This window comes from Podarcis liolepis, assembly GCF_965112155.1.
Source record: "Podarcis liolepis genome assembly, chromosome: 6".
Classification (NCBI taxonomy): domain Eukaryota; kingdom Metazoa; phylum Chordata; class Lepidosauria; order Squamata; family Lacertidae; genus Podarcis; species Podarcis liolepis.
In genome coordinates this window covers 61,002,502-61,018,658 of record NC_139559.1, presented here as the reverse complement: position 1 = coordinate 61,018,658, position 16,157 = coordinate 61,002,502, and the positions used below count along the sequence as shown (strand labels likewise).

The following is a 16,157-nucleotide window of genomic DNA, read 5'->3' as shown; positions in this document are numbered from 1 at the left end:
GCGGCCAGCTCAGTGGAACTTAATCCTGTATGTGCATAGGTGAGAGTTAGTAACAATGAATAATACGGTGCTTACTTCTGAGTAAACATGCACAGGATTCTACTGTAGTTTGACATGGTGTTGAATGTTTTGGATTTTTAGATTCAGTTTACCTGTTGTTCTTCAGTTGACGCAAATATAAAGCAAACCACAGCTGTCTTTATAAACCATGTCCTTGTGAATGTGAAGCAAAGGCAAATAAAGAAAGCCTGCTTGATGTTGACAATTTCCACATCTAATTGATACACATATTCTACATCTTTGTTATATCCTTTTCTGTATATATACTTATTTTATAGAACATATTTTCAAATGGATATGTCCACTAAAATTAAAGATGTCACTTGTGCTTACACAATGATTGTCTAGAGTTTAAACTGAAGGTTTCCTGGTACTGTTCTACTGACACACTGTTCAGATAATCCTGCACAGAAACTTATTTCTACTGATGTATATGACTTATGGAACCTAGCAGTACTGCTGAAAACATGGCTACTAAGCAGAGACAACACCACAGAAGCTTTTCTAAATCTTTTGAATAATCGTTGACAAGCATGGGGGCTTGTTTTATGGCAAAAGTCAGGGTTAGCCACAGTCTGTTGTATTGACATGGGTATGTGTGCTTTGTTAGCAGAAAAACAAGAATGTAAGCAGTAATGGTCATGTCTAAGGACTGATTCATATGTTGTTGTTGCTTGCTTGCTTGCTTATTTCCCCCAAACCTGGCAGCCTTCTCCAACCTTCAGATCTTCTGGACTACAGTTCCCATCAGCGCCAGCCAGCACAACTGATGGGAATTGTAATCCAAAACATTGGGAAGGCATCAAGTTAGCAAAGGCTGAATTATGATTTACTGTGATGTGTGAACTGTTTTTTTGTATCCAGACCTATCTATTAACACATACAAAAAAGGGGCTAGTTATTCTCCAAAACTACCTACATCAGCTTTCATATTAGCTAATACATATCCATGGATGTTCATCTATAAATGGGAATTTGAAATATCTGTCAGTTTGCTGCCCTTTAGAGGTGTCTATAATCAGCTGCTTGAGGTAGAACCCTAGGGAAGGACCCTGGCAATATCTTGTCATGTCTATAATTAGTTTCTCTTCCGGCCCCCCCACCTTGCTTTTTAAACTAGGAAAGCTGTAGTACACAGCACATTAATTATAGGCCATGTCCCAGAGTAATCAATGCTTCCAACAGTAATAAGATGAGTGATTACTTATCACCTCAACTTCTACTCAACATGCATCTCCTCAGTGTTTCTTCCTCTCCTCCATCTTCCCCTCCCTTTACCTCCCCAATTTCTTTCTGAATTTCCTTTGGTCTTGTGTGTTGTTACTTAGCAGTGAAAAATGATCTGATAGCGATATGCCCGTGTCTTCAGAGCAGGAACTGTTACAGTTAGAAGAGAAAACATTGATTTAAAAGATGCCTGGAAGTGCTTACTGGATAAGGACTCAAAGGATAATAATTTCACTCCATGCAGACGGAAACTGTCTTAATAGCTCTGTGTTTAAAAATAGATTATTCTGGTGAAGTGAGCAGTTTGTACATAAAGAAGTAATCGAAAGGAAGTGTGATGCTTAGGTCTTGAAATAACTATAATTGTATTGTTTAACAGTTTCCACCCCCTCCTCTTTTTTTAAGGTGGACTACATGTCTTCAGATGATGTTTCACTAATGGCTTGACATCTGTGGTCTGGACAGCAGTCATCATTATGGAGAATACAGATGGTATGGATACAGAATTTAACCTTAATTGAAAGGCAGAAACTTTATACTGTTCATTTTTCTGTTAATTGCTAAACGATTAAAGAACTCATGCTTTTTGAATTAGACTTTTAAAAATGTTCAGGCCCCAGTTTTGAATACTCACCCAATCTCTGTTCAAAATCTGTAAGTGCAAAGGGAAAATAGGGTTCTTGCAGGAGGGGTCTGCTTCTGGACCTTATGCCTGCAGAGAGAAGCTGATGGCCTTTCCCCCTAAAGGTAAAGGACCCCTGGATGGTTTAAAGTCCAGTCAAAGGTGACTATGGGGTGCGGTGCTCATCTCACTTTTCAGGCCGAGGGAGTCGGTGTTTGTCCACAGACAGTTTTCCAGGTCATGTGGCCAGCATGACTAAATCACTACTGGCACACGGAGGACCATGATGAGTGCCAGAGCACACAGAAATGCCGCTTACCTTCCTGCAGTAGCAGTACCTATTTATCTACTTGCACTGGTATGCTTTTGAACTGCTAGGCTGGCAGAAGCTGGGACAGAGCAATGGGAGCTCACCCCGTAATGCGGATTCAAACTACTGACCTTCTGATTGGCAAGCCCAAGAGGCTCGGTGGTTTAGACCACAGCACCACCCCTTAAAAATAAGAGGAAGCAGGAGGAGTATTTCAGTACTTTGGGGCTGGGGGATAACTTTCTCCATTGGAGAGAGGCCTTTGCTCAGTGGGAGAGTGCATGTTTTGCAAGCGTAAGTTCCCAGCTGCAATCCCAGACATTTCTGGTTATGAAGACTGAGGTAGCAGGGCTGAAAAAGACCTCTACCACAGATATCGGAGAGCTGTCGCACTTCAGAGCAGGCAGAACTGGCCTACGTGGTCCTGTACTCTTAAGGCCAAAATACATGCCATGTTGTTCAAATCATTTGGTGCCAAGGGTCAACTTTCCTCGAACTGTGAACAGCAATTTAGGGAGTCCCAATTCAGACCCAGACAGTGGTGGGGTCAAAGGATAAAAAGCCTTCCTTACACACCACAGTGCTGACTGTCATTGCTGGCTACCATGGAAGGCCAAACAATGTCAATAATGTCACATCTTGTTTGCCCCTGAATCAGTATATGGTTGCCTGAGACAACATGTATTCGGGCCACTCCTCACTTTTTGCTCATGGGTCTTATACATACCTAAGCATGAAAAGTAAACTGAGCCATGAGGTCTGTTGAGCAAGAGTAGCGCTTTGAGCTCCACTCAAGAAGATAGCTGCTTTTCCTGATTCCCTTCTGTCTGGTTTTGTGCAAAAGCACCAAGCTCTTAGCCTGGGAACTTGTGTGCACACAGAGGCATTTTTTTATATATATTTAAGGGAGACCAAGGCTGACTCCCAGGAACCAATCTGTTCAGTTTGCTCTTTTCCAGATCAACCTTGTATGCATGTCTTAAAGCATTTGACATGGTTTGAAAGCCAGTGCTGAATATATTAGTGATGCTGAGTGTAATGGTAAAGGTTTATTATACATTAGGATCATGCAGACTTTAAAGCAAATATGTTGTGTGGATTGCAAAAGCTGTCATTTACATAATTACCAAGTAGAGTGATTATTTAGCAAATTCTTGATGACTTTCGGTGGTACAATTACATGATTCAGCCCTTGAAAACAAGATTATACATTTGCCCATGCCTCTTCGGGACTATATATCTAAGCTGACTGTACAGAGATGTCTCAGATGACAAATTGCCAGCCATGTTTCCCCCCTCTTTTTGCCTTTTGGATAGAGGCTAACTGCACAGTGATTTAGTGAAACTGCCTTGCAGTTGTGCCTGGAGTTACAGCCAGCATTTCAATAAAAAAGGGGGGGGAGTATGCATGCTGATATAGGCTGATTTTCAGCAATACTGCAGTGGCTCTATGCTGTTGCAGCCTTAGAGACAGCTGGGAGAGGGTTTGGGGAAGTCCATAGGGACCTCACCATAGAATATTGGGACCGCCTTATCTGGCATTCATCTGTTTCTTTCATATCCTTTATTCACAACTCCCCATCCTAATGGTAGAGGGTTATGCTGATGAAACACAGCGAATGGGAAACTATGCATTTCCATATAGTCACTGTGATGTGCTCTGGAAGAGATGGGCACAGGGCTAAAAGAAGCCCTCTTCCCTCCTTTCCCCGCCTTCCCTTGGTATGTACATTATGCCATGCAGAACTGGATGCTTGTGAGTGGAGCTCCTTGGGCACTAGGTCAGAAAGTGGCTGAGTCTGTAGGACTCTGTGTTATGACCAGATGGCCAGCCAGAAAAGGAGGAACACAGGAAGCTGCATTATACTGAGTCAGACCATTATTCCATCTAGCTACTCTGTTTGGTCTACTCTGACTGGCAGAGGCCTGCCAGAGTGTCATGCAGGGACTTTTCCCAGTCCAACCTGGTGCTGTGCCATTGAGCTACCACAGTCTTCTAAGGAGACTGTGTTGATTCCTTTTTTCAAGCACATGGCTGCGTCACTTCAGGTTGCATCATGCCCTTGTAATTTCTAGTTAGTTAGGTTAGAGTGACCTTAGCAGATTGTCTTTTTCCATTATGAGAATTAAGTGGCTAAAGACTTCTATCAGGGGTGTGAGGTAGGAATTATAAGTGGTTTCAGACATCAGACTTTCTTGATATTACAGTTGTTTTAATTTTTTAATTTTATGTCAGCAGATGAATGGGTGTCCAAACCAGAGGATAAAGATCCACCCCAAAGCCCCTATTCTCTTGAAACACCCTATGGCTTCCACTTAGATCTTGACTTCCTGAAGTACGTAGATGACATTGAGAAAGGAAATACTATCAAGAGGATTCCTATTCACAGGAAGGCAAAGCACCCAAAATTCAGCACGCTGCCTCGCAATTTCAGCCTTCCAGAAAATGGATCAAGGGCCTACTCCTCAGCCCCAAACAAGAGCTTCCTTACACAGAGGAAGGCCTCCTTAGGGGCAGAGGAAAGCAGCCCTGTTGTCACATCGACTGACTCGTTGCCCTTAGCCACCCGTTCAAGTGAGCCAAGCTACAGAAAAAAGGCCCTTTTAATAGAGACTGTCAAGCAAGATGCCACGCACCTTGAAGAGGAGACTGGCATCTGTAGAGGGAGGCCTCAGCTTTTGAGGGCATCTAGTATGCCTGCCACGCTGCCACCAAGCCAGGATTCAGAAGTAGAAACGCAGCCAGAAGCTTTTCCACCGTTGGCATTCCTTCCGTCTTCTGACGGGAAAGGCTTGGAATTTGATTTTAGTCCTGTAAAGGGAACACTGGATTCAGATTGGTCCAAAGGATCTCCTGAAAATCTGAAAAATGTAAAGGAGCAAATCAGTCAGGCCATCCACGATACTGAGAAGCTTACGAGGCAACAAGCAACAGCTAAGCTTGTGCTAGACCAGGGACAACCAGAGCTTACAAAGGAGAGAATACAACCCAGTGCCTCATGGCAAAGCCAGCATTTAGTATCTCAGGAACTGCTTGCAGTTGCTGAGAGCGGAGAAGAGGAATGTGATGCAACGGAGACAGATGTTTGTCAGCCATCCATCCAAAGTGAATTGACCACTTTCAGAGCCTTGGAATACAGCCCTGAGAGCCAGACCCAGGAAGACATAGAGCTCACCATAACTGAGACAGTTACAGCAGGACTACCGGAGGGGGATGAAGTTACAAGTCCTGGCACTGGAGAGATGAAAGAAAACATAAACCTCAAGCCTTTGCTCTCTGAAGAACCTAGCAAGATAACGGCCTTAAAGCAGCATATTGCTATTCTGGAGGAACAGCTGAACAACAAGACAGAAGAACTTGAGCAGATTCGAGTAGTCTTGAAGCAGCAGGATAAGGAAATCAAGGCCAAGGAGAGGAGCATTGAAATGTTGGCAAGTTCCAAAGCTCAACTGGAAGAGAAACTCTGTGGGGAGAGTACCAAAGAAATTAGACCGTGCAAGCAGGACAAAATTGCCCTCCAGTACCATGATGCTGCTGTGAATACCGAACGGGCAGCTAAGGAGGCATCTGACAAAGGGGTTAATGTAAGCATCACTGTGCCTATGGAATCAATAGGGTGTGATGCCTGTGAAATTGATAATAAGAATCTGCAGATAAAGGAAGGGCATAGGAAGCTGTTCCATGTCCACCATGAGATGACAAGTGTTGATGTTGGAGAAAAAGACCGTCCATCTTTCCAGAGGCAGAAAGAAATGAAACAGGAAAATGATCGTTCCCCTCTTGAGCTAAGTTGCAATGAACTGAAGATTGATGAACACATTGATAATGACAACTACCAGAAGGGAGTGTGCAACTATGACACACAGTTCTCTGCTGCTGGTGAAGAAAGCTGCTCAGGTGTTGAGGTGGTTGGCTCAAAGGCAGGAGGAAATGAAGGCCTTTTTGAAGAAGATTTTAAGCAGGAGCTGAATGAGGAGGAAACCCAACCAGAACCAAAGAATTCGCCTGCAGATCCCATCGTAGGCCAATACGTTAAAAAAATCCAGGATCTGTTGCAAGAGCAGTGGACATGCCTAGAACACGGGTACCCAGAACTCGCCAGTGCCATTAAGCAGCCCGCCTCAAAGCTCAGCTCCATCCAGAACCAGCTTGTTAATTCCTTGAACTTGCTGCTCTCTGCCTACTCAACACAAACGCCGACAGACAAGGAAAATTCCAACACACAGTATCAACAGTTGGGTAAATAATATTGGCAAAGCCATTCTTTCCTTTCCACTTACATTGCAGCTAGTCAGGAATATCACCTGAGATATTTTGAATGAAATAAACATGTTTGCTACTTCAAAATAATAATAAAAATGTTCATTTTACCAAAACAAACAAGGGAAACTAAAAGAAATATTCTTGTGACATTTCCATGTTGTTGAAAAGCACTATTTTAATGTAAACAGGACTTAATGTGGCAGTTAAGGAAATATGAAAGTTTAGAAACCAAATTCATTTTTTATGTCTTAAAAAATATCATCCAGCATCACTTAAATGCATGGCATCATATTAATACAACCAATTTCATAGTGATAGTAAGAGATAATGGGTATGGACAGGCATGGATGACATCCTCTCAACTGATGAACAGGGATGGCTGGAATAGGTTTGTGAAAAGCACTTCTACAATCTAGTTCCATGTTGCTCATAAGAAGGTGCATAGGGCTTCTATGAATAGAGTCAACCAGTTTTTTCAGCCCAAACCCAGAACAGCAAATATTCACATTGCTGTATCAACATAGTTCCCTTTTTTTCATTTCTTTGCCATTCACATCACTTACTGAGGGTGGGAAAAACCATGGATGAACCTCTTTGTAGAATTTATCAGCCATTTATATGATATCTGATGCGGTGGAGGAAAAAGTTGCCATTGCTGTGGCACAACTGCAACTAGTCAGCTCTGTCATAAGGTAAGTGCCATTAATGTCACCTGTCCTCTTTCAACAAGCTCAGTTCCTCATTCCGTAAAGTTGTCTATTCCCACATTAGTTATAGAGAACTCTTGGACACAACTCTTTTGAGCCATTTCACAATTTATAAAACTACAAACACATTGGCAAAGCTAAGAAGGATCCAGTATGGTTTCATATTGGATGGGAGACCCATGTGTTGAGATTCCTGCATTGCAGGGAGTTGGACCAGATAACCCTTGATATCTCTTCCAGCTCTATGATTCTATCCTGTGATCAGCAGAGTAGCACAAAGTATGCCCACAAGAATGTTTTGGGATCCATTCAGTTTCTAGGGCCAAATCAACCTAACAGACTAATCCAAGCTATCAATCTTTTGAAACGACCCATTACAGTTGTGCCTTCTTCAAAATGCACAGCACTTGTTTCCATTCAGTTGGAAAACATTAAATCCACCCTCAATCCTCATCCTCTCTTTTTATGTCATGGAAGCAATGGAGTCCTATGTTCACTGAATCCCAAGCGACCCAAGTTGATGACATTTAAGCTGAACCAGTTCAGCTAGCTCAGACTGGAAGTCTAGTTAGAGGGTGGAGTCGGAAGGTATGCCAACCATACACTGATATTGCAAAGTGTCTCAGAGTTGCCATTCCATATACCACAGCCACAAACTGATGACAACAGTATCTGGGCAAACACTGATACCAATGCCTCATCTTGAGTCAAATCAATGATAGTTGGTGACTGACATATATAAGCTTTATATTTAAACAGCAGTATCAACAGAGCAGAGTCATCATTGGCCTCCATTTTAAGTTTCTTGAGGCAACTGAGCCATCTGCTATTCTCCACACTGTCTTCATCTTCCCTTTGTCTTGTTTTCCTCTGAACACTACATTTCATAATGAGTTGAGCATCACGGACATATAAAATGGGCCCAGGCAATGTTGGAAACCTAATGGGAATGTCCTCCACAAACACCAACAAGGACCCCAAGGTGGTTGAGAAAAAGTCCTATCCACTTCTACAAATTCCTGTTGCCCTCTTGCACAGCGAAGGAGAACTGACGTACCCCTATTCTTTTGCTCCATCCTTCACATTATTCTATCACCTTCCCTTAACTCCACTGACCGTCAATTCCATCTTCACACTCAACAAAATAGAAGCACCAACAAAATGGCTGTAGCTTGGGAAGGGGATGGGTCTTTGTAATGATGAATAAATAAATGTTATTGCAGTTATGCATGTGACATTGCTCAGTGTTGGGCCATAAAGCTGGGTTGAGGGATCTGTGCCTTCAACTCCCATAATGCCTGACTATTGACCGTACTGATGGAAACTGGCATCCAACAACATATTGGCACCCAGGATTGGGGGAGTCTTCTCTGGCTGCTGCATCATACCAACCACTGGTGTCCCCCCCCTTCCCCAACCAGGGTAGGGTAGGTAAGTCTATGAAGCAATCAAACAGAAGAACTAACAGACAATATAGGCCTCTTAAAAACAGCCACGTTGTGAACCGCTTTTGAGTTTTTGTTTTTACAATCAAGCAGTGTGTGTGTGTGTGTGTGTATATATATATTAAAAGCCACTGCTGTAGGAGTTGCGAGGTGTTGGGATCAGCCTTTCAATAGATAGGGGGACTTATTTACCATGTTCAGTTTGTTAAAGGTATGTTATATAGTTAAGTAAGACAACTCTGTTACAACATTTCTGATGTTCTATGTTTTCAATATTTGTATTAGAAATTTCTCCAAGCACAAGCCTTAAATCTATAATGAAAAAGAAGGACACTGGTTTCCATGCAGGAGGTAACGGCACCAAAAAGAACCTTCAGTTTGTTGGGGTAAATGGTGGGTAAGCATCAATGGAAGAAGCAAAACTGCCTTGTCATTTATAATGCTACTTTTTAATGTATGCCAAAAGAAAAGATTGATGTATTAAACACATTCATTCCTTCTCCATTCTGATGTTGGCGAGATTGCTGCAAAAGGCTGGAGGAAGCATTAGGATGTATCAGGGGTGAGCAAAGTTTTCCAGCAGGGGGCTGATCCACCGTCCCTCAGACCATGGGGGGGGCTGGACTATATTTTGGAAGGAAAAAAAAAAATTTCTATGCCCCACCAATAACCCAGAGATGCATTTTAAACAAAAGGAAACATTCGACTCATAAAAAAATGTTGATTCCCAGACCGTCCGCAGGCCGGATTGAGGTGATTGGGCCGCATCCGGCCCCCAGGCCTTAGTTTGACTACCCATGACATAGGTTGTTAGCAGAAGTATTGAAAAGTACTACGCTAATATAAACGAAAGCTGAAAATCACCACAAACTTCACAAAAGGAATGGTAACCTTTGCACTGAGTGAGTAGGCTAGGAAACAGACATACAGTAAGCAGTGACACCAAAAGCCAGGAAATCATTGGAACTAGCTTGCAATTTGGAGTTCTCTCGATTTCTGTAGAAAGAACAAAACTATCTGAACTTAGATATTTTTTTACTCTCTTTTACAAATAGACTTTAAAAAAAATGCCAGTGAACCTTTTATTCAGAAGACTCAGCTTCCCATTACTAGAATGTTGTTTGGCACACAATCTTAAATAACTACTGCCATGGTTGGCTGTGGTGTAAAGGCACTGTGCTAATTTAAGCTTCCATATACAGTCATACCTCGGGATAAATGTGCTTCAAATTAAGTATTATCGGGTTGCACTCCATGGCGACCCGGACGTAACAAAGCACGTTACTTCTGGGTTTCGTCACGCGCATGCGCAGATGGTCAAAATAATGTCACGCATGCACGGAAGCGGCAAAACGCAACCCGCACACACAGGTTGCGTTTGCTTCAGAATGCTAACGGGACTCCAGAACGGATCCCGTTCGCATCCTGAGGTACCACTGTATCTAGGCAACGCCACAGCTCTTGGTTTCTGGTGCAAAAGGCAAGTTGGTTTTAAGAAATATTCATCAACTTCGCCCACCTTCCCTGTAAACCAGATCTTCTGCCATCTGCCTAGCGCATCTCTCCTCACCAGTTCCAAATCCAAGTGGACTGGCTGTTTGCTGTGTAGTAGTTGCTTGTAAACTCACAGAGCCATGACAGAAACCATGTAGGAAGCCGGACATTTGTAGCTGTAGATTAATGCTGCAATCGCTTGCAACTTCCTTGAAAGGTGGAATATTGGAATCAAAGGTAGCTTGTGGCCATGTGTTTAAATACATTAATTTATTTGCAAAAAACTTCTATACTACCATTTTTTTTAAAAAAAAAGTGAACAGCTCAATATCAATGATACGACATTCATAAAATGCAAAATATATCACAAATCATTAAAACAGATTATTAGCATGTCTACATGTTGCTATCAGTCCATGTCCACATGGGCATCTGTACCTGCCCAAACTTCACTACAAATATTACAATACTTGTTTGGTGTCTGTGCCCTGTATATTTCATAGTCTATCCTCCCCATCTCAGGTCAAAATCTTGAGAGTGAGGACTAACACCTTTTCTTCCCTAAGCATCTGGTAAAGTAGTTTTAAAGGGACAACCCTTAGAAGTGATTTAGCAAACAGTCACCATTGGCTTCTAAGTGCTTTGATATATAGGTGGTAACTTTATCATTTTACTTTGAAAATGCACTAATGCTAGTAAAATGTTTTAAGTTCTACATGGGAGAAAATGTATTTGAATAAAATGAAAAAGCAATGTAATTCATCCTGAAGGGGATGGCCCCCAATCTGTAGTACTAACAGAATACCTAGCCAAACCTTAGCAAACCCAGTGGCTTGTTTTTTGACATAATAGCCATGCAACAATCTCCAACACAACCTTTGGCCACTTATAACAGTCTCACCAGCCAGGTACAGATAGAGATGAATGAATCTTTAATTTTGATTTCTTTCAGTTTCTCATTTTTCCAGCCTTAAGGGACAGTTCTCCACATTTCTGCATCAGTGTGCAATTAAAAACAATAGTAAACCAGCATTTTATTGTGTATTTCTCCCAATACACACATTTTGGTATACAATTTCCCCTAATATAAGGCATTTTTGGTGTGCTATTTTCAGTAATATAAGTATTTCCATGTGCTTTCCCAAATATATGCATTTTTGTACACATATAGTTGGAGAACTGAACAGCAGAATTCAAAGAAGCACAAATTTGGTGGATAGCTGCATTTTGATTTGTGTACTGTATTGTTTATAGAGGTGAAAATGACATATTTTTGCATTAAAATGTGAACAACACTACATATATCCCTCATCCCTAGGTACAGTGGCTATCTGCTTCCAGTTCTGTCCAGGAGCTGTTGTGGCTGCTTTAACTGTTATTTCACAGCTGCTGGGCGATGTGGAAGCAGGTCTTCAAATGTGTTGGAGCTTAGAGTGAAAAGGCTGGGGAGCTCTTAGTAGAGCGCAAGTTTGTGGATCATTCCCTGAATTAGGGACAATACTTTCCAAAACAATGTAAAGTAGAATTCAGATATATGCTCCTAATTGTAATGGAAGCATTAAACATGTGTGTCATAGCTGGGGACATAAATCAGAAAGCTAAGAGTTGTTAAGACACCAATATTGCTTTGCTATTGGTTTTAAATATTAGTCTTGCAGTGAGAAAGATGTCAATGACATGTGCATAGTTGTCATGTAGAATTGTATGCCAGGTTCTTCCCTTGGCATCAGTGCCTATAATCCCCATTCTGGAAATTATGCAATGTCACCTCACCTCAATCTCACATTTATGGCACAGAGCCATAAAAGTATTATTATGAATGAGTCACGTCATGGTAGTTAGAAAGCAAGCAATAATATTGTTATTGAAACCACCATTCCTACAAGAGGCCAATTCCTTTTGAATTAGCAAAAACTTGCATGCTTCTGAGATTACTTATGTCCCAGCAAATAAAAATAAAAATCCCTGGCTTGCACAGCCTGGGATTTCAAATTTAAGAGGGTTTTGGGCCTAGGGCCCGCCAATTTTGCTTATAGCTCTCTGGTTCTCGGACAGAAGGAACGCTGAATAATGCCTGCTGTCCTCATCCAGTTACGAAACCACATCCAGTGAAGATTCCAGTTGTGAAGAAAGCTCCTCAGAAGGGAATTCAGATAGTGAGACTGAGAGAAAGTGTGGCAATGATGAGCATAGATGGGGTGAAGATGGCAATGAAAGTGAACAAAGAGCTTCTGGAACTGCCCATTACGCAAGGAAAGAAGACCCCGAAGTGCAAGAGGGAACCACACGACCAAGCACACAGCACAAGGCAGACAGGTAATGGTTCTTGTTATTTATTTAGAGCATTTGTACCCCATTTTTTAGCTTTAAAAGCTCCCAGAGTGGCTTACATGGAATCAATTAACAGCCCCTGCCTGCAAGCTTAAAATCTAAATAAATAAAAAAATCACACACACACACAAACAGGGAGGGAAGAGGGAAAATCAAACTCGGGCCCCAATTCCTAAACAGTTGCTTTTGTAATGACCAGCTGGCACAGTTTAGGGGTAAGAAGTGCTTGATGCAGCTGGTGTTTCAGCAAAGCTGCTGGAACGTAATGTGAACATGTACAATTCCTGCAGACAATCAGAGGTCGTTTCTGTTCCATTCTGCTTTCAGCAGGTGTAATAATGTATTTGAGAGAAACATTAATAAAATCCAAGTTGTTATGAGCTATAAGGCATTTGAATTAACACTGAAGACAAGGTATTATGATTATTCATTTATGAATCATTTTCTGCTTGTTTTTCAAAGTGATTTACAAACATAACAAACAAAAAAGCCCAGCTAAAAATAAATTTTAAAACCGAAACAACCACTACAAAGGATTGGTTTAAAAGCAACACAAAATGTACACCTAAGAGAGCTGCAAGAGCTTGTTGAAACAAAAATGCTATCAGTTGTTTCCAGAAAGTACAAATAATGGACCCCTGATGTATGTCAACAGGGACACAGTTGAACACAACGGGCGGCCACACGGGAGGCCCTGCTCTGAGTTACAGTGGAGTGGGTTTCTGGTAGTTTGGAGACTTGAAAGAGAAACACTAATGCAAAACACAGTAACCTTTTGGGTATATAAGAAACAGGGTAGTTTCTCAAGTAACCTGTATTTATTACATTTATATCCCTTCTTTCCTTCAAGGAACTCTCCCCCTCCTCATTTTATTCCCACAACACCCCTTGGTTGGCCTGTCGTTCTGTGGGGAAAGGCTTTGCCTTGGGGGTGGGGAAGGCCTTGATGAGCTGGAAATTACCAGTGTTCTAAGCTAATACTGCCCACACTACATACCAGAAATAATGACCACAAAATGAACCATTCTTAAATCTAGTGTCTTAAGTTAACAATGTATTGCCTTGTGGCCAGTACCTTTTCAATACATGGTTTATAAGGAAGTGGGCAGCCCATTAGCCTCCTTTCAATTATATACTTTGGTACCTCGGGTTAAGAACTTAATTCATTCTGGAGGTCCGTTCTTAACCTGAAACTGTTCTTAACCTGAAGCAGCACTTTAGCTAATGGGGCCTCCCACTGCCGCCGCACCGCTGCTGCGCGATTTCTGTTCTCATCCAGAAGCAAAGTTCTTAACCTGAGGTACTATTTCTGGGTTAGCGGAGTTTGTAACCTGAAGCGTCTGTAACTTGATGCGTCTGTAACCCGAGGTACCACTGTAGTTGCATATAAAAAAGAGAGTTATTGAATAGTAGTAGGGGGCAGAGGAGCAGTTTTGCTATAAGGTCCTTGCCCCATCAGTATTCATTTATTTTTCCTAATCTTGTTCTTAAAAAAGAGAAGAAGCTGTGTTTTTGCACATTTTATTTTTACAGTGAATCCACAAAGATGTTTTTCGTTTTCAGATTTAAACCCTCTACAGATTTTCTGAAAGGATGCCAGATCCTGAGCAAACACCTGCCAGAAATAAGAACCACAAAGGACAAATTACTGGTACTGATGTTTTTCCTGTTGTATTTTGAGCACCTCTCTGTTTCAGCTTAATTTAAGAACCTTCTCAGTGATAATTTTTGGTTAATGGTCAACTCAGAGAATAATAGAATTGTAAAGTTGGAAGGGACCATGAGGGTCATCTGGTCCATTCCCCTGCAATGCAGGAATCTCTTGCCTAATGTGGGGCTGAGACCCACAACCCTGAGATTAAGAGTCTCATGCTCTACTGACCGAGCTGTCCCTGGCATACTAGCACCAGCTTTTCACTGATGTGTTATGGTTAACTTCGAATTCCCTATTTTCAAAATCTAAATTAATGAAATGCTAGTTTTGATAAATGGTGTAGGGAAGTAAAAGACACATTTCCCCAAATAAAGTTTGTTTTATATAGTTTATTCATTTGCAGCGATCAACCATAATAAAACCTTTCCACATCTTAAACCCATTGCATTTATCATCACAAAGCAGATGTCAGGATAGAACTTGGGGGGAAAAGGTTACATCTGTAGGCATCTAAGGAGACTGAGCTTGAACCTGTGGGCTTCTAGATTTTAGCCCTCTCTGTACTACATGGTTGGCTCCCATTCATTTGGAGTGTGCAGCATTGTGTATTAATGCTCTTTGCTAGATTGTATCCAGTGTTACTAACTGGGTTGTATTCAACATTAGCTATTCTTAGAGTAAGCCCATTTATATTAATGGATATGACTAGCTTCAGTTCATGAATTTCAATGGGTCTACACTTAGTTGGCCACAACACTGCATCTCTCAAAACTCAAATCAGTCCAGTAGCTACTGAAAAGATGTTGTGCTGGTCTGCTACCATAGCAGGATTTCATAACAAGGCAAGTTTAAATATGCATAGATTTATTTATTATGTCTCAGTTATAGATTGCTTTTTGCAGCCTGCCCAAGCAGTGGAACAGCACATTAAACTATAATAGAATTAAGATTCAACAAGGCTGGGGAGCATGCAGCCATCCAGATGTTGTTGAACTCTCCTATCAGATCTAGCAGAGGTGCTCTGGCAAGAGCTATCATCTCATCTTGGCATCTCACAGTGCTGTTCCATGGAGGAAGTTTTTACCTAGAGCAGTAAGTTACTATATGGACTGAAATCTGAGAACGTTCTTGGTCCCTAGAGGTGAATGGGAGGCACTAATGGTTTGGCTGTGAGTTTCAAGCACAAAAACGTTGTTAAAGAGTTTGGAATACCCTCATTGTTGGACTAAATCAGCTGTCGGTCTCTTTTTTAGAGGCACGTTTTAAGCACCATCTGCCAGGAGTGGTTCCGAATCTCAAGCAGGAAATCCTCCAGCCCTGAAATTGTGGCAGCTTACCTCCAAGAGGTTGAGGCAATTCATCCACAGTTAGAGAATATAATTGTGAACTTGGCTGATGGGAATGGCAACACAGCACTTCATTACAGTGTTTCTCATTCCAACTTTCGGATTGTGAAGCTTCTTTTAGAGACAGGTAAGAATCCCTTAATTGCTTTTTCGGAGCTGAAAATTATGTCCATTTGTTCTGCTTTCAACACTCTCCCTGAAACTGCTTTTTCAATCTCAGTTCTTACGGCCCAACTGGGTACTTGTTTTCTTTTCCCTTAATTGCAGTAATCTTCTCTCTGGCTTCCCTGCATTATGCTTTGATCTTGTCCACACTTCGTAGCAAAGGGGGAGCTAGCATTGTATCCTGATTTACTGCTCTCTGCTTATTTTCCTTTGGTGTATAAAAATATTTATATACCATTAATCCTTTTAAAATATCATAATGATTGACAACGATCATACATAAAACCATATAAAAATGTAAAATCAGAATTTGGTGATTACAGAAGGATAGCTTCTTAATGGCCGGCATAAGCTTGGAAGCATTCCTGAAGGAGTCTTCTGTTTGAAGGCCTGTTCAACCGAAATTGGGTTGAAAGACAGAGTGTTAGAGGAAAGGATAACAGGGCCTTGAAATTGCCCGTCAACAGTTAGCCCCTAGATAGCACACTGAGCAGGCACACAGGTCACACTATGCTGAGATGCACTGTATTTC

At 41.6% G+C, this 16,157-nt stretch overlaps 1 protein-coding gene across 7 annotated transcripts in view; it reads left to right on the top strand.

Moving 5' to 3' along the window:
* Positions 1 to 16,157, top strand: part of KANK4 (KN motif and ankyrin repeat domains 4) — a 60,291-nt gene that overhangs the window by 34,079 nt on the left and 10,055 nt on the right. For 5 of the 7 annotated variants that reach the window (XM_083510260.1, XM_083510258.1, XM_083510261.1 and 2 more), the window contains 6 exons: positions 1,693 to 1,779; positions 4,456 to 6,459; positions 8,921 to 9,032; positions 12,221 to 12,445; positions 14,024 to 14,111; positions 15,368 to 15,587. In XM_083510260.1, the coding sequence (XP_083366386.1) occupies positions 1,764 to 1,779; positions 4,456 to 6,459; positions 8,921 to 9,032; positions 12,221 to 12,445; positions 14,024 to 14,111; positions 15,368 to 15,587 (2,665 nt within the window). In that variant the 5' untranslated portion in view covers positions 1,693 to 1,763. The remainder of the gene's footprint in view (positions 1 to 1,692; positions 1,780 to 4,455; positions 6,460 to 8,920; positions 9,033 to 12,220; positions 12,446 to 14,023; positions 14,112 to 15,367; positions 15,588 to 16,157) is intronic. The other 2 variants (XM_083510262.1, XM_083510263.1) reach the window with 1 other exon arrangement.